At 51.7% G+C, this 23802-nt stretch overlaps 1 protein-coding gene across 5 annotated transcripts in view; it reads right to left on the bottom strand.

Moving 5' to 3' along the window:
* Nucleotides 1-698: 698 nt before the first annotated feature.
* EPB41L4B (erythrocyte membrane protein band 4.1 like 4B) overlaps nucleotides 699-23802 on the bottom strand; it is a 115753-nt gene continuing 92649 nt past the window's right edge. For 2 of the 5 annotated variants that reach the window (XM_070430942.1, XM_070430944.1), the window contains exons 21-26: nucleotides 22628-22823; nucleotides 20752-20829; nucleotides 14616-14732; nucleotides 12027-12095; nucleotides 7199-7344; nucleotides 3206-3368 (exon numbers count right to left, since the gene is read on the bottom strand). In XM_070430942.1, coding sequence (XP_070287043.1) covers nucleotides 3299-3368; nucleotides 7199-7344; nucleotides 12027-12095; nucleotides 14616-14732; nucleotides 20752-20829; nucleotides 22628-22823 — 676 coding nt within the window. In that variant the 3' untranslated portion in view covers nucleotides 3206-3298. Of the gene's footprint in view, nucleotides 3369-7198; nucleotides 7345-12026; nucleotides 12096-14615; nucleotides 14733-20751; nucleotides 20830-22627; nucleotides 22824-23802 lie in introns of all 5 variants that reach the window. The other 3 variants (XM_070430943.1, XM_070430946.1, XM_070430947.1) reach the window with 3 other exon arrangements.

Raw genomic sequence — 23802 nt, 5'->3', positions numbered from 1 at the left:
AGGTTGTAACTCTAGACATGGAGTTTCTTTTTTGGAATGATGGAAATGTTCTGGATTTAGTGGTGATGTTGGCACAACGTTGCAAATATACTAAAAACCACTGAATTTGTACACTTTAAAATGGTAATGGAATGTTGAATTTTTTAAAAGAATAGTGATCTTTGAGATGGTGAAAGAAAGGTAAAGATATTAGAATATTCCTGTGCTATTTGGGGAATATGAAATTTGGTGTTCATTCAGGTGGGATCTTTTGAATGCTCCAAGACCTAGTTACAAAATTCTTCAAACGTAAGAAAGATGCTCCTACACAGTCTACAGTCCACATACCCTGTGGGTCGCCAGCTTCCCAGGCCCCTGGCACTCACCGCCATGCCCGTCAGGAGTCAGTGGCCCGCAGTTTGGAGGCCTCGAGTGATTATGTCAACAAGTTGACTTCCCCACCCTGGACATAACGTGTGTGTTGCTGATTGCCCACCCTGGACATAACATGTATGTGCTGATTTCCCCACCCTGGACATAACGTGTGTTGTGTGACCATATGGTACCATTGTTTTGGTTTTAAGTATTTAAAACAGATGAAGTGACTGTACCAATTCACTTTTACCCCTGTGAATCCACCCAAGCCAATGTCTTCTGCTCAGCTCCCAATGCCAAGCACCCGTCATACATGTACGTAGGCAAATAACCAGGACAACTGCTGAAACAATGGAATCCTCTTGATTTTACTGATTAGAGTTGAGCTGCCAAAGGTACTGGGTTTTCATACACAGTAGTAGCCAACGAGTTTGTGATCAGACTTCTGAGACATCTGTGACATCCACCTTCTGAAACATCTGTGAACCCAGGGGGACGCGGGGAGGAAGAAGCAGGAGACTCAGAGGCTCCTGAAAACAGCGGCCGGAAAGCCCATGCATCCCTCCTCAGCAGCACAGCCAACCTGACACCATGTGACACTGGGGTTCCTGGCCTCCGCAAGAGAACTTCCTGTTTTGCCCGGGAGGTTCCCATCAGAGAGCAGGAGGTGAAGAGCAGAAGACTCAGAAAGCAAACAGGTTAGGTGCTGGATTGGCAAGAGCTGACGAGCCCAGACACAGAGAGCTCCCCATATTGTACAGAAACACATTTGGCATCATCGTGTGCACGAGATAAAGAACGGCGAAAGCTGTTTTAAAGGTACAGCCAGGGGTCGGGTAGTACAGGGATGAAAAGGTCCCAAATACCCCAATTGCCCCAGATGGCTTCACCAGCAGAGCAGACAGCAGTAGAAGCCATCAATGAGACGAGCACAATAGCCTGTGAAAGGCAAAGCCAAGCCCCACACGTTCTGATAGCTTCTAATGACATTACTGCACCACGCCAAGTCCAAAAGGGGCTGATGTTTACAATGATGACCATGACTCATCAAGAAAAGGTGAAATACTCTCCGGTATACTCTGTTTACTAAGGCAGGGAAGTGTGTAATACAGCTTAGAAAGATTTCCCTCAAAAAATATTAATATTTTAAAGATTCAGCACTTCAGGGGTTAATCCTCTGTGATCTGAATATTTGCTTACATGCCTCCTTTTACAACAATGCTAGTAAATGAGGCATTGCTCTTTTTAAATAATCATTAGTATCAAATTATTGGCACCATTCAGTTTTAAGTACAGGGACAGGAGAGCAAACTATACAACACAACATAAAAATACAGTTCTGATACAAATATATGAGATCAGTTCCACTTAACAAGCGGTCTTAAGAAATGGATGGACATTTTACACACAAGGAAATATAGCTAGTAAATCATCACATGGAAAAGTGCTTGGCCTTGCTAGCAATTAATGAAATAAAACAACCTTTCAAGGACAACTGTACACACCTATTAAACAAGCAAAAATAAATTAAAATGGCAAAACCCAATACTGGCAGAGCTACTGGTAAATAGAAATGCTTATCCATTGCTGGTGGCATCATAAATTGTAGGAGTTCAAGCATTCAGAGGGGATCGAGGGGGTTGACCTTTACGGTCCTTCCAACCCAAAGATTGGATCTTTCTAGAAAGCAACCTGGCAATAAAGTAAGAGTTATACAATACTTCATGCTCTTTGACCTCACAATCCCTCTTTGGAGATATTCCCAGGGGGGAGAATCCAAAGGAAGGGTAATTTTTTTTACAAAGACATTCATAGCAGCACTATTTATAAGAGTGAGAGCTTGGATATAACTCAAATATCTAATAATGGGGAGCAGTGAGGTTAACCATGTTATATGGATATAAAGACAATTGAATGGGCGAGAGCAGGATCTGTATTGAAAAGAGAAGTTATGTGTTAGGCGGAGAAGTACAACCAAGGAGGGTGCACACACCGATCATACCACTGTAAAAAAGGTGTGCATATTCACTGAGAAAGCTTGGGAAACAATTTGGAGGGCTAGTTTGTGGCCAGGGGGTTCCTTTATTCCTGCAAAGTTGTTCAAGTGCATAAGAAAAATTTAAAAACACATTTCTGGAAACTTACAAAAAGAGAGCAGAGTTTCTTCTGGTCAAGGTTCTAGCAACAGGATAGGAATTGATCAACTTTAGAAATAATTCTCCTTTATGGAACACCCCCGGTGAATCCTGATATTGAATCACCTTAATCTTGTAAGGATTTTTAGAATTTAAGCTATACTTTCCTACTTTGGGTTCAATCATAAATTCTGTGTATCCCAAATAATATCGTATTTAACAAAGTCACAGGTGAAACTATGTTTCAGATTAAGCTGAAGTACCTTGAGTCCTGGTGATTGCAACTTTCCTTTTTTAGTTCACCTACTCGTGTCTGAATAAAAATGAATGTTAAAGACTTTAAAATATCTGTGTATTTACCAGTGTAAATGAAAAAACCAGCAATAAAGAATTATTCTCTCGTTAAAAATGACTCTTTAGCAAACAGTCAAAGCTTGGTGTAAGTTTCAATCATACAAAATCACATGATTGAGATTGATAGCAAAGGATTCTGCGCCTTAGTCACCCCTGTGGTTATCAATGAATACACACAGGTACTTCTGAAAAGGGATCCCCATTTTTCCATCTTTTTTCGCCAAGACTTACAAATCCTGTCTCCACTACATTGAGTAGAAGAAAAACTCTAATACTCGGGAGACATTAAATAACTTTTCCAATAAAAGTCAAGCCAGATGTTGGCTTCAACTAACCATGGGGACCTGGGCGAGCAGAGCACACATTTGCATGTTGTGCTAGAGTGAGCACACAAAGCCCGAAGAAGGAAAATGACAGAAGGCACCATGCCGTCCTCCAGGCAGCAAGGGGAGAAGTCACAGTTCGGTCATCAACAGTCTTTTCATCATTTTCTCTCTCTCCAGTTCCCGCCGGAGCGTCTCTGCACTGAAAAAGAGAGAAGGTGACAAAACAGTAAGATAAAGCCTCAAAAACCACAAGAGCAGGCTTGCTGAAGTTGTCGTCCAGATTTGTTCTTGGTTGTAGTTCTTGACTTCTCTGTCAGGCTCCTTCAGGACCCCCTACGTTTGCTAGCACGACGATGACCTGAAATTGTCTGGCTACCTATTGGCTTCCCCCTCCAGACTGAGAGTTCCTCAGGGGACAGACGTAAATACGTCATTCGCCTCTGAACCCCCAGAGCCTAGCACAGGCGCTGGTGCACAGCAGCCTCTCAGGAATGGTCTTGTGAGTGACTGGGACGATGTCCAGAGGCTAGGTTTCTTTAAGTCAAGCTTTCAATTGGTGTCGTATGCACTTTCTCCTACAATTCCCTCCTATCTACACTCATAAAAGAGAAACATGGTAATTGGCGTACGACCGCTACCCTTCCCATTGGCTAATTAGCGAGATATGCAAATTAATCACCAGCCAAGATGGCGGTTAACTGTCAACAAAGATGGCGGTTAATTTGCATATGTAGGCACAATGCAGGGAGGCAAAATGGAAAGCACAGAAGAAGCCCCCTGGCACTCCCAGGGGGGAGCTAAGAGCTGGGGGGCAGGGCAAAGGCGGCCCCCAGGGCCGCCTTTGCCCTGCCCCCCAGCCATGATCGGAGAATCCTGGCCTTTGCCGCACTCGCCACTGATAGCAGGAAGTAGGGGTGGAGCCAGCAATGGGAGCTGGGCAGGGGTGGAGCCCGGGATCTCGGGGTGGCTGCAGCCGCTGCCCGGAGCCCAGGGAGCGGTTGCAGCTGGGTGGGGGGGCGGCTGCAGCTGGGGGTCCCCACTGCCCTAACGCCTCGGCCAGAGGCATTAGGCACGGGCAGGGGCGAAGCCCATCAGGGGACGGCAGCAGCTTGGGGGATCCTCTGCCCGGGCCTAACGCCTCCGCCAGAGGCGTTAGGCTGGGCAGGGGCGGCTGCAGCTGGGGGTCCCCACTGCCCGGGCCTCACGCCTCAGCCAGAGTAGTAAGGCCCGGGCAGGGGCGGAACCCACGATCAGGGGGCGGCTGCAGCTGGGGGTCCCCACTGCCCGGGCTTCACACCTCAGCCAGAGGCGTAAGGCCCCGGGCAGGGGCGGAACCCACGATCGGGGGGCGGCTGCAGCTGGGCAGGGGAGGCTGCAGCTGGGGGTCCCCACTGCCCGGGCTTCACACCTCAGCCAGAGGCGTAAGGCCCGGGCAGGGGGGGAGCCCACCATGGGGGGGGCGGCTGCAGCTTGGGCTCCCTGCTGCCTGGGCCTAACGCCTCGGCCAAAGGCTTTAGGCCTGGGAAGGGGCGGAGCCCACCATCGGGGGCGGCTGCAGCTGGGGGTTCCCCTGCCTGGGTCTAATGCCTCCGGCCAGAGGCGTTAGGCTGGGCAGGGGCGGCTGCAGCTGGGGGTCCCCACTGCCTGGGCCTCACACCTCAGCCAGAGGAGTAAGGCCCGGGCAGGGGCGGAACCCACGATCGGGGGGCGGCTGCAGCTGGGGGTCCCCACTGCCCGGGCCTCACGCCTCAGCCAGAGGAGTAAGGCCCGGGCAGGGGCGGAACCCACCATCGGGGGCGGCTGCAACTGGGGGGGGTCCCCTGCCCAGGCCTATTGCCTCGGCCAGAGGAGGTGTTCGGCCGGGGCAGGGGCAGCTGCAGCTGGGGGTCCCCGCTGCCCGGGCTTCACGCCTCAGCCAGAGTAGTAAGGCCCCGGGCAGGGGCGGAACCCACGATCGGGGGGCGGCTGCAGCTGGGCAGGGGAGGCTGCAGCTGGGGGTCCCCTCTGCCCGGGCTTCACGCCTCAGCCAGAGGCGTAAGGCCCTGGCAGGGGCGGAGCCCACGATCGGGGGGGGGGGGGGGGGGGGGGGGGGGGCGGCTGCAGCTTGGGCTCCCTGCTGCCCGGGCTTAACGCTTCCGCCAAAGGCCTTAGGCCCGGGAAGGGGCGGAGCTCACGATCGGGTGCGGCTGCAGCTGGGGGTTCCCCTGCCTGGGTCTAATGCCTCCGGCCAGAGGCGTTAGGCTGGGCAGGGGTGGCTGCAGCTGGGGGTCCCCACTGCCCGGGCCTCACGCCTCAGCCAGAGGAGTAAGGCCCAGGCAGGGGTGGAGCCCACCATCGGGGGCGGCTGCAACTGGGGGGGTCCCCTGCCCAGGCCTATTGCCTCGGCCAGAGGAGGTGTTCGGCCGGGGCAGGGGCAGCTGCAGCTGGGGGTCCCCGCTGCCCGGGCCCAACGCCTCGGCCAGAGGTGTAAGGCCCGGGCAGGGGTGGAGCCCATGATCTTGGGAGGCTGCAGTTGCGGGGGTCCCCTGCCCAGGCCTAATGCCTTAGCCAGAGGCATTAGGCCTGGGCAGGAGCAGTGCCAGCGATCATGGGGAGCAGGGGCACAGTCGCTGATGGTGGGAGCTTGGGGTCCCCTGCCCAGGCCTAATGCCTTGGCCACAGGCATTAGGCCTAGGAAGGGGTGGAGCAGGAGGTCCCTTGGAGAGCTGTGGGTCCCCTGCCCAGGCTTAATGCCTGGGCGAGAGGCATTAGGGCGGAGCGGTCAATTGCAGGGAGCAGGGGCCGAGTTGACGATGGTGGGGAGCTGGGGGTCTCTTGCCCAGGTCTAATGCCTTGGCCAGAGGTGTTAGGCGTGAGCATGGGCAGAGCCAGCGATCGCAAGCAGGGGCGGCATGGGCGATCGTAGGGAGCTGGGGTTCCCCTGCCCACCCTGATCTGGGACACCCTTCAGGGCAAACCAGCTGGCTCCCACCTGTGCACCAGGCTTCTATCCTATATAATAAAAGGGTAATGTGCACATGCAATTTTTTTCCCCAAATATATTTTATTGATTTTTTACAGAGAGGAAGGGAGAGGGATAGAGAGTTAGAAACATCGATGAGAGCTAAACTTCGATCAGCTGCCTCCTGCACACCCCCTACTGGGGATGTGTATGCAACCAGAGTATATGCCCTTGACGAGAATCGAACCTGAGACCCTTCAGTCCGCAGGCCGATGCTCTATCCACTGAGCCAAACCCGTTAGGGCGGTAATGTGCAAATTGACCCTAACAGCAGAACGACTGGGAATGACTGGTCACTATGACACACACTGACCACCAGGGGGCAGATGCTCAATGCAGGAGCTGCCCCCTGGTAGTCAGTGCACTCCCACAGGGGGAGCTCTGCTCAACCACAAGCCAGGCTGAAGGCATCACATTGGCGATGGTGGGAGCCTCTCCTGCCTCCTCAGCAGCTCTGTGGATATTCAACTGCAGCTTTGGCCCGTTGGCAAGTGGACATCCCCCAAGGGATGTATCACTGCCAGCTTAGGCACAATCCCCCGGGGAGCAGGCCTAAGCCAGCAGGTGGACATCCCCGGAGGGGTCCCAGACTGCGAGAGGGCACAGGCTGGGCTGAGGGACCCCCGGGTGCACAAATTTTTGTGCACGGGGCCTCTAGTGTTTTAATAAGTAAAACTGAATTAAAATTGGCTGCTTTAAGAGACTGTTTCTAACTTCCTGGCCCTCAGGCCCAGTTGCCTATCTATGAAATCTGTCTCCATTGTATACACACACACACACACACACACACACACACACACACTCATTTAATGTCTGTCTCCTCTTCCCCAACACTAAATTGTAAACTTCATAAAGGTTGGACTTTTACCTACTTTGTTCACTGTATATCCCTAGCACCTCAAGTGCTGTTTAGCCTTTGAAGGCATGTCAATAAACCCAGAAAAAAATGAATGAAAGAATGAATGACTGGGTTGTAGACGTCACAAACACAGTGAACCTAAGGCCTGTGCCTGGTTTCCCTGACCCACCTGGCTGCCAGAGAAACAGGCTTCCGAGTGGTGTAGATGGTCTGCACTGTGGAGATGGTCTCTGTCAAAGGCCTCAGGGTCACGGCTGGGATCAGCGGGGAAGACTGGCCAGGGCAGCACTGTAATTTACTGTCTCTAAAGTCTGCCTGGAGAGGAAACAGGAACGAGGAAAGCAATCTCAGTCTAGGTTTCCCCTGCACTCTGTCAGCTGCTCCCTAAGCCATACCATGCAATTCCTGTTACTTTTTGATAACAGCTAAACTCAATTGTCATTTATTAAGTGATTTTACTTTGTGCCAGGCACCATGCAAAGTACTTGACACACATTGCCTCCGGACAATGCTGTAAGGTGGAGGTCATATTTCATCACATCTTAGACCCCATCATTGGAAGATGCACCATTTTTCCATGTGCCACCACTGAGAAAGAAAAATGTGACCAATCAAACTTTGTCCCACCCCCCATTGTAATGAGTTTTTTTATTTCCGAGATGTTAAAAGGTGAAAAAAAAAATGTGCATCTTAGAACAGATTTTATGGAAAAGGGAAGTGAGGCTCCAGAGAGGTCAAGAATCTTCCCAAGGTCACACAGGGTGTGTTAAGAACCAGTATTTAGAACCAGGGTGAGCTGGCTCCCTAACTGGCATCTTTCACCACCATAGCAATGGTTCCAAAGTATGGTCCCCAGACTGGCAGCATCAGTGTTTATCTTGAAACTTGGTAAAAATGCAAATTCTCAGGCCCCACCAATGACCTCTGGAACCAGAATGTCTGGGGAAGTCCAGCAATCCGTGTTTTCACAAGGCCTCTAGATAATTCTGAAACCAGGGAACGTTTGAAAACTACTGGTCTAGAGAATACTGCCTCATTTGGAGAAAACAGCTGGTTGTTTTTGTTTGCCTTAAAAGGCATGATCTGCTTATTACTTTTATATAGAAATCTTAGGAGACATATAAAAGCAAATAAATGAAGAAATTCCATAATCCTTTACTGTTGTTGTCAGTATACGTCTTCATTGTATTTTTTCTGTGCATGCTTTTTGCTTGTTTTATATCCTTTAGATAATGCCAGCTTCATATCTTATAACTTGATTTTTCACACTATTTCCTGGCTTTCTAAAGAAGAGGCATTGACCATCAAATGAGCACTACATTTAGACAGAAGATAACTTATCCCTTCTAGGAAAACATGAAAAATCTCTTAAAAAAATCAAGTATAGCTATTGTTCTGTAAGGATATATTTGGCTTGAGCGATGGGGAGAAGCTTGTCTGTGAGAGGTCATGAGAGGCTATTGCTGAAAAATACAAGCCCCTTTTTGTTTTACACCTGCCTCCCGAGGGAAAACTGACCTGGCCTGGAATGGAGCAATGCCGAAGAATTGACCATGAAGAAGGGAGCATCAGACATTTTCCAGCATGTAGTGTTTGCCACAAAGACCTTGCACAAATGTTGGGCTGTAGTCATCATATGTGTGGTCCACCAGATAATTCTGGCTCATCACTTTCCAGGCCCCTGGGGGGCTGCTCTTCCCCACCCTCTTTAAAGGTAGGCATGGCCTCCAGGTCAGTGTGGCTCAATAGTTGAGCATAGACCCATGAACCAGGAGGTCATGGTTTGATGCCTTTTGGGCTCGATCCCCAGTAGGGAGTGTGCCAGAGGCAGCTGATCAATGTTTCTCTCATCATTAATGTTTCCATCTCTTTCTGCTTCTCCCTTCCTCTCTGAAATCAATAAAAATATATATATATATTTTTAAAAAGTTAGGCATGGCCACATGCTTTTCTTTGGCCAAGGAAATGTGAGTTGAGGTGCCGTATTTTGTTTCCTTTGAAAGATTTAAGAGCCAGTGTGCAATTTATTGCCTCTTTTTTCCCTCCTGCCACTGTGACTAGCAATGTTCTAGGTGGCAGCTGCTCCATTAGCCTGGGTCCCAGAAAGAGGATGACACCCTCAGCCCATCCATGACGGACATACAGCATGAGCAGGAAATTCAGTTTGTCATTTTCAAGCATGACTTAGCCCATCCCGATACAGGAGCTGGAGTAAAAAGTTGTTTTGTTGTTTTAGTGATCTAGGTGGAGGTTGAGCTTTTAATGTCACTTTTGATACTCTCTTGGAAAAGGGGGAAATACGGCACAAAGGCAATGGTGGGTAAAAGTGCTAGCATGAATCAAGGCAGTGGCACCAAACTATATTAGCAGCCATTATATTCTTCAAGGCCATGCACTCCAGGTAGAAAGAAAAAAGCTAGCTTCACTTAAGAATGACCTTGGGGAGCAGCGAAATTTACTAATATTATTAAATCTCAACCCTGAGTACTCATCTTTTTAACATTTGTTGAATGAAGCATGTTTTTGCCCCTTGAGTGTTTATTCCTTCCTCCCCTTCCTCTTCTCATGCCCCACTCCCTTGCTCTCTGCATTTTAGTTCTTCTTGCTTTCATTTCAGTCCCTTGAACACGGGATGATCCCTTTTGCCCCATGTTCATGCTGTTCCCTCTGCCTCCTCCAGCTGCCTTCAAGCCACTCTTGCCCAGTTCTTAAAAGTCCCAGCGTGGTTTCTGACATTGGTTTCCTGCTCTGTCTTGGCCCCCAGCTTTTCAGGAAGGGCTTCCCTGGGTGTCTCATGGCACTGCCAAGGCTGGGCAGGAGGCCAGAGTGCCCATTATGGCCAGCTGAGGGAAGAGGAGCCAGAGTTTCCAGCTGGAGAACTGTGCCTAGCAAAACTGCAGGGGTAGGATGAACGTTGGAGTGATAATATTTAACAGTCTGGCCCAGCCCCTGTGTCTCTGTCCTCTCGTTCTTAAAAGGCAGGTGCTGGCAACAGCTCATGATCCTAGAAATGGATGTTCTGGGAGCCTGTTTTTGCCTTTGGCTGGATTGTGTACACCTTCCCTCTCCATGTGACTCAAACCACCTCAAGTAGTGACCATCATCCAGCTCATGAGGCTGCACTTGGAGCTACCCCTAGTCACTACAGCCCACCTCACAGCTCCCCCAGAGGGGCCAGAAACCCTTTGGAAGGAGGCTCAGGAATCACTTGGTTCTGGGAATTACCTAGATCTGATCCCTGGGAGGAGGGGGTGAGAGCAAAAGAGGAGGGACCCTGGACTCCCCGTTTGTGCTCTGGACAGCTGCCCATGATATAGTGAGCTCCTGCAGCCATGTTCATTTAAAGAAAAGAACTGAGCAACTGAAAAGAAACTTGGAAATTATCAGACCCTCTCGTCCTGCAGATGAGGAAACTACAACAGTTAAATGTTAAAAAGCATTTTAACCATTGGCAGCGAGTAGAAGCTGCCCGGCAACACAGGGAGAGGTGATGGCTGGAAGCCAGTTGTCACAACTACTGGCTCTTGTTAATTACACCACCTGCCTCTCCAGCCTTGAGAAACAACAATCACACTTGACATTTGTGGGATGGTCTGTGGCCAGTAAAGTTTTTTCAAGTTCTTCATCCCTTTTGATTCTAGCCACAACCGGATACAGGGAGGACATTCTCATTACTGGGTCTGCTTTAAATAAGAGGAGACTGGTGTTCAGAGTGGTCAAGTGACGTATCTAAAATCACACTATTATCAAGATGCAGATCCAACTCAAAAGAATAAGAAACTGGGACTCAAACGAAATACCATGTCTACGCATGTTCATGGCATCACGATTTACAATAGCCAAAAGGTGGAAACAACCCCAATACCCATCAATGAATAAAAGGACCAACAAACTGCAGCATGTACGCAAATGGCATATTATTCCTCCATAAACAGAAATGAAGTACTGACACGTGCTACAATGTGCACGAGCCTCAAAAACATACTGAGTGAAAGAAGCCAGACACAAAAGGTCATATGATTCCTTTGATATGAAATATCCAAACTAGGAAATTCCATAGAGAAGGAATGCAGATTGGTGGCTACTAGGGGCTAGAGCAGCGGTTCTCAACCTGTGGGTCACGACCCCTTTAGGGGTTGAACGACCCTTTCACAGGGGTCGCCTAAGACCCTCGGAAAACACATATATAATTACATATTGTTTTGTGATTAATCACTATGCTTTAATTATGTTCAATTTGTAAGAATGAAAATACATCCTGCATATCAGATATTTACATTATGATTCATAACAGTAGCAAAATTACAGTTATGAAGTAGCAACGAAAATAATTTTATGGTTGGGGGTCACCACAACATGAGGAACTGTATTAAAGGGTCGCGGCATTAGGAAGGTTGAGAACCACTGGGCTAGAGGGAGGCAAGAAATGGGGAGTGACTGTTGAGTGGGTATGAGGTTTCCTTTGGAGGTGATAAAAATGTTTTGAAACTAGATAATGGTGGCAGTTGCACGGTTCTAAATGTACTTTCACTGACTTGTCACTTTAAAATGGTTACTTTTAGCCCAGCCGGTGTGGCTCAGTGGTTGGTCACTGGTTTGATTCCCCATCAGGATACATACCCGGGTTGCGGGCTCCATCCCCCATAGGGGGCATGCAGGAGGCAGCGGATTGATGAGGTTTCTCTCTTATCAATGTTTCTCTCTCCCTCCCTTCCTCTCTCTCTAAAAATTAATAAAAACATATTTTAAAAATGGTTAATTTTATGTTTGTGATCAGATCAAGTATGCCCTCACCCTCTCCTCCTCCCATGGATCGGATCTAGGTAATTTCTAACTAAAAGATGGAAACCCCCCCCAGACCCTAGCTCCTTCCAAAGTCAGAGTTGACAGTGATCAAAGGAAGCTGTTGGCACGGCTCCTGGCGTCCCACCGCACAGCATGCCACGTGGGAACAAAGCCTTTGAGTGCAGACAGGTTCTCTGGATTAAGCTACTCACGGTAAACTGCGGCCCCGCAATGAAAGGCTCAGGAAACGAGGTCACTGGATCAACCGGGAATGTTTTTATCTTCAAAAAAGAGAGAAAACAAGTGTTACTTTCAGATTAGAAAACAACGTTTTGCCACCTTTGGCGGTGTGCTTTCTAAATTGAACTGAAGGATTCGAGGGCACACACGCAGAGCCTTCGTTGCTTGTGTAGGTAAACACACAGAGGCCCCGCAGGAGTGTGGCCAGTGGTTTTATCTGCGCCCCTTGTTGTAATCTCGTGTTTGGGGGGCACCCCAGGCTTACCTCGCCCTGGAACCCCCTTCACTGGGGTCTGCTGGGGCCTCCCAGGCATGCTGGGCCCTATCCCTGTCCTGACCCACTGACCAGGTGCACATGAGGCAGGCCGGGGCTGCCTGGGTGGCTGCAGGGAAAGGACTAGAGAGAAGCTGAGAGGCCACATTTTTGGACAGAGTCTATCACGATGGGCAGAGGAGTGACTTACCCAAGATTACACATTAGTCCAGAGCTGGACCAATTAGGCCAGAAAGCACTCCCTATCTGCTCACGTTAGTTGTTGAACTCCCTGTACACTCTGGGCCACGGAGGAACCCGCATAAGCCTGTGAGAATCCTGCCACCGTGGCCTTCAGAAACAGAAGGCATGGCGATCAAAAGGGCCCAGTTCCAGGGGTGGCTGCAGCACAGGGCTGGTCTGAGAGAGGGGGGTGAGCCATCTGATCAGGCAGTGTTGGGTGGCCAGAAAGAGCCTTTGCTTCCGTTCTTTGTCTGGTCGTTACGTCTTTGGTCTCCTGGATCCTTGGGGCATGGGGGGAGCCGCCCTAGAGAACTGCCCGCATGCCCAGGGGCCTGATGGCTCTGGCACTAGCTTTGTCTGCAGCCCCAGGGCACAGAAACTGCCTGCACACCTGATGGGGATGCACACTCTGCCCCCCCACCCACACCCCCCAGAGGGTTGCAGCCGAGACACCTGCCCATTGGAAGCAGCCTTTGTGTCCCTCAGGGTCTTGCCTATGGAACCTGGGATGGCTCCTTGGTGCCCTTGAGTCACTCTAATGGGGAGTAAAGTAGGAATGAGCAAGTTCACATCAACCAGACCCAAATTTGCTGTTTCTGAATGGGTGGGATAGGTCTCAATCTAACTGATCTGGGAATGATAATGTCCTTGCAATAGTCAGAGAGAGGTCCAGTCCAAGTCTGCTCCCCTCCCCCAACTTCTCTTCCGCCTCTTTAAACATCTCCAAATTCTCAGCATGGACTCCACGCTTTGCCTTAAGACTCAGGTGCCAACTCAGATTGCTGGTGGCGGCTGCCTGCAGCCCAGCAAGACTGGGACTGGGGCCAGCGCCACGTGGTGCATGCTCCTTGTGTGACCTAGTGGCTCCACGTGGTGTTCTGAGACCAACAGCCAAATGAAAGGTAACGTACAGATGAGACTCTCAGACCAGCATGAAGTAGAAAGGGAGAGAGGTTGATTACTGCTATGAAAGAAATGTGAACATTGGCAACTCCGAAGAATTATGTTGTATCTGCTCTAAATAAGAAAACATCTATTCCAGCAGCTGTGCTCCGTGGCCAAGCATGGTCTCCTGACGGTGCTGTCACTTGGGATAACCGCTTTAGCGAGGGAGCGAAGTCAGTCCCAATACTGGACCTAGCAGGGTCCAGCCCCGTGGTCAGCAAACTGCGGCTCGCGAGCCACTTGCGGCTCTTTGGCCCCTGAGTGTGGCTCTTCCTAAGCCTTAGGAGTACCCTAATTAAGTTAATAACAATGTACCTACCTATATAGTTTAAGTTTAAAAAATGTGGCTCTCAAAAGAAATTTCAATCGTGGTACTGTTGATATTTGGCTCTGTTGACTAATGAGTTTGCCGACCACTGGTCTAGCCTGAGAAAATAAAATGCCTGATGCCAGAGCCTACGTGTGTTCCCTGGGAAAGTGACACACTGGGAACCAAACCCGCGCCCTGCGGTAGAGAACCGGTTAGGTAAATGGTGGACCACTCACCGAGGGGCATATAAACGGCCACAGAGAATGTGGTAACAAGGACAAGGTAGAAAGAACACAACCTTAAGTGAAAAACAGAAGATGGCATGGGTACTATGCTTTAACTCTGTAAAAATATGAATACGTATTAGCAGGAAACGTGCAAAAATGAAAAAAACAACAACATGCTAGGTTGGCGTTACAGGTGATTCCTTTCAAGTCATTAAGTAATACTCATGTTATCTTGATAAGTAGCAAGAAAGACACGTTTTAAAAAGCTTTTATTTTCAGTAGAAATGCAACTAAGAATTTCCTCTCTGGGAAAAGCATCTGTGCTCATTGAAGCTCTAGAATAACAAGCTTCCTGGTTCTGGAGACCTGGTTCTAGCGACGAAGGGCCAGGACCGCAGCCCCGTGTCCCAGTGTGACCAGAGCCAGCTGGTCTCCAAACTCTGCATCCATCATGAGGCGAGAGCACCTGTCAGCCGGCCTCCTGGGGGGTCTGAGGCTCCTGCACACCCCTGCGGCCGCCGCCTGGTGGCTCCTGCCCGCCTCGCCTCTCCTGGCCAGGCCCCTCTCCCTGCTGGGTACCTACCAGCCTCGTTTTGATTGGAGGGTGCATGCAAACTCCAGTGGTCTCTTCCTTCATGGGGAGAGAGAGTGGAGGAGAGCAGCGAGAGTGGGCACAGTGGGGGGCGCTGGCGGGCTCTGCCTGCTCACAAGGAGAGGAGAGAAGGGGAGGAGGAGGTGGTGAGAGATGGGGAGGAGGAAGAGGAGATAAGGGAGGGGGAAGGAGAGAAAGATAGCACAGTGCAAGACGGATCTGTCAACTCCTGCTCTCAAGCCAGTCTCACCCGCAGTCTACTTCCAGCCTCTGGACAACTGGAGGCTAGTCCCTCCCGCCGCCCTCCTCTCTCCGCCTTCTCTCCTCCTCTCTGGCCCGCATCTGTCTCCTCCACCATCTGAGCAGAACTCCGCCTCAAAACCCCAACCCAGTGGGGGTGGGTAGAGGCCATCTCCTGTGCCAACTGCACGGGACTGGCAGTGTCTTCCTGGCACGCTGTTGAGGACTCTGAAGCATTGCCCAGGCCAAGCCAGAAAGCTGTGAGTGAGTGATGTCGGCATGGGGGCACTATGAGGGGTGGCCACACACATGGGAGCGACCACCTTCCATGCCTGGTGGCCTCCTGCACTCTGCTAAACAAGGGTCCACCTTATGGCGAATCGGTGAGCAGATGCCCAGGAGTGCGCTCCAGGAAAGAGATACGTCAGCGGCGAGGAGGAACGCAGAGTTTAGGGCTGAACCTGTCATCTCTATCTGTGCAGATAACATACTGGCCTTCCCCTCCCACACCCACGGGCCCAGGCCTTGGCAGCTTGTATGAGCACTGGGGTACCCTGCTGCTTAGCTGGAAGATGCCAAGCATTGTGAGAAAATGCCACGTCACTAGGGATACCAGGTTCCCCGCCCCAGCCCTAAATTGTGCCATGCACCCGGCAGAGGTCCAGCAGCGTGTACTGGTGAAAATGAGGATGGTGAAGAGAGAATGCTCTGATGTCAGGGGCGGGGACCGCTGACGGGGTTAGCTTGGGTCTCAGGGAGGGACCATTCGCTCCAGAGAATAAACACGGGCATCTTGTCACTCCAGAGAGTCTCCTTACATAGTTGGTCTGATCCTGCCATAATGAATACAGTACAGCCGCTGGGTAAGCCTCATTGAAAGCTGGTCAAGAAAACTGCAGGCCTCTTTCCTGTCTCCACACGGATCTAACTTCGTCCTCTACCACCTGCGGCCCAGGACGGTTTCCGGGGGCTTTTACAACCGTTATCTCACAGTGGCCTTCACGGCAGCCATGTTGTACTCTTCAAATCTGGGATGTGCAGAAATGGCATTTGCAAAGTCTAAATCCATGGGTCTAGACCCCTTCCTGATGGTTCTAAAGCTATTCTTCAGAAACAAGTGAGTCCATATGAGTCACCTGCAGTTAAGTTTAACCTCCTCCCTCCCCCACACCCTGGCCCACTGTTCTCTCTGGTCCTCAGTATAAATCCTACATCCGTCCGTCTGACAGTATCCATGGCCTGCATGAAGCTGGCTCCCGTCTGCCCTCAGGCTCGGTCCCCACCCCTGTCCCAGGCATCAAAGCCCCAGCCAGAACCACTATACCAGGGACCCCAGGCCATGGGGCCCTTGCCTTTACAGGTACCAGCAGGCTCAATGTGTGCTCTTTGAAGAAAATAACAATTGGCCTAAATGACCAAGAATCATGGACGCCCTGCCTAGGAGCCAACATGGGTACAGCCCGCCAGTGTTTGAATTGAAGGTTATCATCGTGACTTAAGCCTTTGCCCAGCATTTGACTTTTTTATGCTCAAGAAATGTTGATCCCAAAAGCACCTTTCTAAACAGGCATCTGAGTGGACAAAAGAACATTCCTGCGGCTCCCGCACGCTTAACTCTAGGAACTGAGCAGGAAGTGAGATAACATGTAACAGGACACTCTTCTGAAAGACCGTTCTATTTTCTCGGCCTGGTATTTCCTTTGCTCCTTGGGTCTTGCCCACATTCGGGCAGCTAGATTCTACTTGGCTTCTGCGTTTCAAAATCCGACTCTTTGGGAAAGATTTCAGCCTGGACAAATGACGATGCAAATGCATGAGGCTTCATCATCCAGATAAGGAAAGAGATTGCCCGTCTGAGGACGGAGGAGAAAGCCAGAGGGGAAGGGAGGAGGGCTGGACATTAGGGAGCACTGAGCAAAGGGGCCTGTGCCCCCATCTGTGGGCTGAGGCTGGGGAACGGAGATTAAAGCCAGGGAGAGCCAGGAGGTGGCAGGTCCCAGAGTAGTGGGGCTGTGTGGTGTGTCCAGCAGATCGGGATGCACACCCCAGCAGGACAGTGATTGATGTTCCACTCTCTGCCTGCAGGAAGCAGAGGGCCCCGATGTATGGGCAAGCGATGACATCACAAACTAGATGACTCCCTCCCTCTCTCCATGCCCTGGAGAACATAGGGGGACTGAAGAGGTACCCCGATTTGAGTTGGGGTGAAGCTTTAGCCCTCATGATAGAATGAGGCTCAAAATAAAAACTAAGTTATGAGACAAATGGAAACCCAGTCATTCTGTGCCCAGCACAGCCTTCCTCTGGCTAGACCCGCCTCCTCCCTGACCAACCATCCCTGACCCGGAAGAGGCCTGGGTTGTGACCAGCTCTGCTTTGCAGTTGGGTGAGTGGTTTACGAAATAACGGGGATCAGGGAGGGACAAACCCCAAAGAGAAAGCATCCGTCCTCCTTCCAACCTCCCTCATTCTCTCAACACCAGCATCCTCTGCGCACTGCTCACACTCACACCCCTGCAGAGAACAGCAGATGGAGAGTGGGTGCTGTCTTCACTCACTGCCTTCTCTCCCCTCCCACCCCACCCCACCTCTTCCATCTCAGGCAGAAACTGATCCGGTTATGAAGTCTGTGGTGCCGATTCAGGGACTGGGCAGACAACGAGCTGCAGAGGTGGTGGGACTTCGATTGCTAAATTGAGCTACACCATCAAGGAGTTGGGAATGAGAGAAGAAGAGGTTTGGGGAAAGGAGGGGAAAATGCTGCAAGAGTGAAGCTGGGAAGAATGTTTTTGTGAAGAGCTTGGGGATGAAAGTCCTCGCAGGTGGGCAGGGGGCAAGAGAGCTAAGAGGGCAGCAAAGAGATGCAAGAAGTGTTACCAGGTGGGAGTTTAATTTTCAACGTTTTTTTTTTAGAGATTCCAGTCAAAGGTTGAACCTGCTCATTATGCTTGGCTGTTTGGACTATGCTTCTTTGGAAACCACCCTGCACAGACTGGCTCATGAGGGTGGACATTTACCAGGGTTAGACCAGCTCTGATAGTGTCTTGGGAGATGAAGGCAAGATCATCTATCCCCCTCACCTCTCCAGCTCCCTGTCTGTGCAGCTCTGTGCTCTCTTCTTTCCTCCGTTCTCCAAGCAACCAGGGCCATGATGTGGCTTTAGGGGTCTCATTCGGCCCCAGACCTTAAGCCCCATCTCTCCTCTGCTGTCCCAAGTCACAGACAACATGATCCCCCATCACCCTGATAATGAGGGCAGAGAGGGCTGCTGCTTGCGTTGCTGTGACACTGGGAGGGGCAGATGGAGGAGATGGAGGGCAGAGGACCAGACAGAGGGAGAAGCAGGCTGCCAGAGGCCCTCTTCCTCTCAGGAACCCTTAGGTACCCAAAGAAGACAGGACTCTAGAGCGAAGTGAGGGCAAAGCCAACGATGCCGAGGAAAGCCCAAATGGGGTGGGCTCCCGCCAAAATACCAGCCCTCCGGCTGCCTGCTGTGTGAACGTGCACTCACGCCTCAAATCCACGCAAGCAAGACAAAGGATGCTTCACCCTGAGAGCACGTATTCACCGCAAACTTCATGTGAAGCGGGCAGCCCGGTCTCGGTGCAGTACAAGGATCTCAGCCGTCCTGTGCCCGGGCAGTACAGCATCCTGGCCCCGGGTTCAGAGCTAAGAGCCCCCAGAGATGCCAGCCGGGTGTCCTGGGGAGAAGGAATGAGCTCCTGCTGCTGGAGGGGTACAGACAGAGGCTGGACAGTCACTTATTAGGCATTTGCATCTCATATCATGGAACCTCTGGGTCGCTGCCTGACGCTGCTTCCTTTCTAACCTCAGTCTTATAGTCAAAGAAAAGATGGGCAATTCAATCTACAAGCTGGATCCATAACATGGTCTTAATTGAATCCCATGACTCCTATCAAAGCTATGATATATTGACATATAGATATTTCATAAACTAATCCTAGTTCTCAGATATATCAGGCCTTTTAAATAAATACTCCGTATTCTGTTCATGGTGTGTCCTCTGCATAGAATGCTTGGGTCTACTTTCTCCATGTGGCAAACTCCTACTCACACTTGAAAACCCTGGTCCCGTGAAGCCTAGGAACGTTGCTTTCTCCCCTTTGCTCCCATAGGCTTTCAGACTGTACCTTAGGGCTTCTCTGGTCCTTTGGGGGATGCTGCCCTCCAGCTAGGTGGGATGTCCTCAGCTTGCCACCGAGGCCCGCCAGGATGTAACGGGTGTACTCATGGGGTACTGATGGAGCACCAGGCCCCGTCACCTAACCTGCTGCCCTTTGCTCCAGGCCCTTTGGCGAACTTTCCCCGTCTGGGGAGTGCTTTAAACACAGCCCTTCTCCCAGGCTCTTCTCCCAGGTGGCAAGTTCCCTAAAGAAGACGCCGGATGCAGCCCAGTCTGATGCGAAGAGCACCGGAGGAGGAGTCAGGACACTTGGGTTCCTGCGCCATATCAGTCCCTGTGTGATTACCCCACGCTGGGACTCGGTTTCCCCAACTGTGTAAAGGGATGACGAAGGCTCCTCTTTCTGAGTTACCCTCTCTTGGCAATTTTTCTAACAAAAAGACCCGGAATAACTTGGTTCCATCCACTTGCACATGGGGAATAACTCGGAAGGTTCCTAGAACCGTCCGATCTCAGCAGTTTATCCAAAGCTGCCGACTCGAAGCCCTGAGATGGTACCCATCTCCAGGTGAGAGATAAAACTGTATAAATCACAGGGGATGGCCTTGGGCCAGCTGAGGCAGGACTGGTGATCATTCCTAAAGCCTGGACAGCATCGTGCCCCATTTGAAAACCTTCCAGAAATCCCTCCTATCCACCGAATCCTCCTCCAGCGAGCCACACCCGAATGACTCCCCCTTCTGGCTTCTCCCTGTGCATCTTGTGCCTGGCTCCCCTGTCCACCTTGGCCCTTTATCAACCTGCCTCCCCTCCAACCTCTGGCTGCCCTGTCCACTCCGAGCCTCACATGGCGGGGAGCACAGTGAGCTCTCAGGAGACGGTTTTAATTTGCCTCACATTTTGACTCACTTTCCAAATTTGTGGACTGTGACTGATGCTCAAGTAAACCCGGATATTACAGCGAGTCCAAGATACATCCAAGTTTGCCTGCGTTTTCCAATAATATCAGTAGTAATATCTTACATGTACTTATGGTGCTTTGCATTCTTGAAAATCTCTCTCTCTCTCTCTCTCTCTCTCTCTCTCCCTCTCCCTCCCTCTCTCTCTCCATCCTTCTAACACTCGTAGGGCAGACAGTGCAAACGATGACATTCTTATCTGACAGATGAGGCGGCGGCTAGCCAATGGCAAGCCTCTTAAGGAGGGAGCAGAGATTGGAGCCAGGCCCGGCCTGCAGGACCCCTGTTCTGCGCTCTCCCGCCTGCACGAGTCCCAGGAGGGCCCCCTCCCGAAGGGGAGACCTGTATGTAGCGGATGGAGGATGGCAGGGAGGCACGAGGGGCCTGGAAAGCCAGGCGAGGACGTGAGCAGGTGCTTCAGACCAGCGCATGTTGTTTAAGCGACAGGGGATGCCCCATGGGTGGGCATGCGGGGCGCAGCCCAGGAAGCCAGGAAGCCAAGCCCCAAGCACCAAGGAGCCCCAATGCTGGGGGAGCAGCAGGCAGGTGGGGGTGGGACCAGCGCCATCTTCAGAGGAGAGGGAGCACGGCCCTCCCTTGTAGACTCTGGGCGGGACCGTAGTGCCTGAACCCTCAACGAAAGCTGACCCCCAGGCCTCCAGGCTGAGAGCGGCACCAGGAAGAGCCTTCCCCACAGCGATGCCCCCCTTTGTCCATCTGTCCCCCTGCCCAGGTGTCTCTACAGCCTGTGGCTTTTCTGGTTCTAGCGAGAGGGGAGGTTTACCAGAGGAGTGGCTTCTGTGAAATCCATCAGGAGGTCGCCGGGCTCCAAGGTAAAGGCACCTCCTCGGTCAGAGGGGCTCTACGGAGGCGACAGAAACATCTCGGTTAGTGACAATGCGGGACTGACAGCGGAGTTTCACCAGCACGCAGAGGTCCCCGCCTCTTTCCTCCCCGTCTCATACCGACCTCGTGATCAAGCCAACCCCCACCCCAACTCTTGCTGAGCAGTGAACAAAATGTTAGGACCAAACCCTGATTTCTTCCTGAAACCTTGGTGAGTAGAAGCAGGTGCAGGCTGGAGAACTGCCTTTGATTTTGAAGCTGCAATGTTTCTGAAAGGCTCTGACTGCTCTTTGACTGGCATTTGGGGGGCGGGGGCGGGCTGTATGCAGACAGAGCAAAGACCCCATCCTGGACCCAGCGGGCCAGGGCCTCAGGAGCTGAATTCATCTGCACCATAATGAGGAAGATCCTTACAGTGCGAGAGGGGTAGCTCTGACCATCATGTTCGTTTCTGGAGAAAACCTTTTTTTCCTCTTGTCCTGGGGTCTCAGCAGCGTGGGGGACCTTGAGGCCCTTTGTGGGGGGCTGAGGGGGAATAATAAGCCCCATCAACTTGGCACAAGCAGGACCCTCAGGTCAGAGACCGCCAGGAGAGGGAGCCTGTGGTCTCTGCTAGGATGTTGCCCCCATCCCCACGGAACTCCTGTCTGTTTTGCAAATGTTTTCACTTGGTTTCAACCAGGGTGTGGGATACACCATAGGCGCCTGTGCCCACCCTTCCGGCAACGCGACACGGGGGACTCCACACAGCAGAGAACCCCAGTGCAGATGCTAGGGGGTGAGCTACAGAAAAGCAGGAGCTGTGGTCCGGGGAGTCCCTGGCTGAGGGGTCCAGCCAGGCTCCTGTGGAGGAAGGCAAAATCACCCCGGCGATCCTGGGCAGGGACCCAGTGGGAGACTGGCGTTGGTCACACAGGATGTGGGCCCGGACCTTGGGACCTAGATGTTACCAGGAGTCGGGACCTCGATGCTGCGGAGGCCCTCGGCACCCGGTTTGCACTTTAACCTCCACTGGACCCGCAGCTAGCCCAGCAGCTGGGCAGGGTGGCCGAGATGAGTCCCATTTGGAGGAGGAAACTGAGGCTCGGAGAAACCAGGGCTGCAGAGTGACAGCTCATTTCAAGCAGCCACAGTCCGGGGCTCTGGCCTTGCCTTCAGGCCCCCACCCCGTGCACACACCGCTCCTCAGAGGGGCCAGCAGGCCAAGCCCCCTCTGGCTCAGCATCTGCTTGGGGAGCAATAGGTGCGACCGTATTTGGACCAGAGGCTGAAGGGACCACAGCTAGGGGTCACTCCAAGGGAACCGAGAGAAAGGTTGTGTGAGGCCTTTGTCACGGCCCGTTCGCATCGCTGGCAATACCCTGACATTTCAAACCATCGGATAGAAAACCATTCCCCACCGGGGCACCGTTTGCACAGGCTCTCCGACATAAGGCTTGCGCTGGGGATACGTCTACATGTTACTCCTCCCAATTTTCCGCTGTGGGAGGAAAGCCCATTTCTTGCGTTCTATCTTTCCAATGAACAGTCTGTGTAGCGATGATATTCAGAATTCAAAATTGCCTTCAAAAATCTCTTATTGAATTTCCCTTACAGTACGGTGTGCATGGTTCTATAGTATACTACTTGTCTCTCACAGCCTATCCGTTGGGGACAGTTATAGAAAAAAAACATGCTTTGGTGGTGAGGTTGTTTTACAGTGCAAAGCTTTTACAAGCGTTGGTGATGCAAACGGAAATGCACACGGATGCCGCACACTTCATTTCTACCGAATCCCCAGCAAGAGCGGCTTGCTTTCCCCCCCGCCCCCGTACCTTGGCCCCTGGGGACAGCGGGCTCTTGCCTTCGGAATTCTGAGGCGAGGTGACTTTGTGGACCTTGGGGGACGCCAGTGGTGCCGAGACCTGCGTGGCGGCGGCGGCCGTGGAGGTGGTGGTGGTGGTGGTGGTGGTGGTCACGCCGACTGCCTCGGCCAGCTCCGGGGGGAGGTCGTCTTCATCACTGCGGTTGCTAAAAGCACATGAAGCTCTGCTCATTACAATAAGAAGCAGGCTGTGGGGAGGAGAGGAAGGGCGGGCGGGGGGTCGAGGATGCCAGGGTGGGGGTGGGGGGTCCCCTACACAGAGGTCCCCCTCTACCAGAGGCCCCGCTTACAGGACCCAGTACACTGACATTTTTGCCATAGCTAATCTGGGCTGGATTTTCTGTCACTTGCCGAGGGATTCAAATAAGTTTTTTAAGGAAAGAGTACACATAACATAATATTATTTTATCTGTTTGTAAGTGTAAATGCAGTGGCATAAATACATTCACAATGCTGTGTAATCATCACCACTATCGATGCCCAACACTTTTTCATCAGCCCCAGCAGTAACGGTACCCAACTGCTTTCTCCCCTGGTAGCGCCTGTTCTGCTTCCTGGCCGGATGAAGCTGACCTAGGGACCTCGTCACCATGAGGGTGGGGAAGTCCAAGCACCAGCTGGGCTCATCCCCAGGTCGGATCATCCCAGCACAGGACCAGAGCAGCAGCACCCATCCCCCGTTCTTAGTATGGACAACATTTTCTCAAACGTAGAGAAATTAACACAAGGCCCCAAGCGCCTAATGCCAGTCAGGCTGCTTGCTCCCTGAGCAGTAAATGGCTAACTCGGAGGGCCTGGGATGATCAAAACAAACCCCGCCCGCTCCAAATGAACCCCTGGTCACTGACAAGCCCCGGGGGGACCTCTGGGCCCTTGGAAGATCCTGCCTCATCAGAGCGTCTTTGTACCTGACATCTAAAGCCATGCCAGGCAGTGCCTGGTCTCAATGTGATTTATGGCAGAATGTCTGTTTGTATGAATGCCTGGGGCTGGGAGTCACACTGTATCGATTTGACCTCTGGGGCGCTGGAGACTGGGTAGCTAAGGTCAGTCACATGAGTGACCCTTAATACAAACGCTGGATGCCAAGCAAGTCTGGAGCGAGCTCTGGTTGGCAGCACTTCA

This window comes from Myotis yumanensis, unplaced genomic scaffold (genome assembly GCF_028538775.1).
Source record: "Myotis yumanensis isolate MYYU_CA2020_CCGP unplaced genomic scaffold, mMyoYum1.0.hap1 SCAF_12, whole genome shotgun sequence".
Taxonomy (NCBI): domain Eukaryota; kingdom Metazoa; phylum Chordata; class Mammalia; order Chiroptera; family Vespertilionidae; genus Myotis; species Myotis yumanensis.
This window is presented reverse-complemented; position numbering and strand designations above follow the sequence as displayed.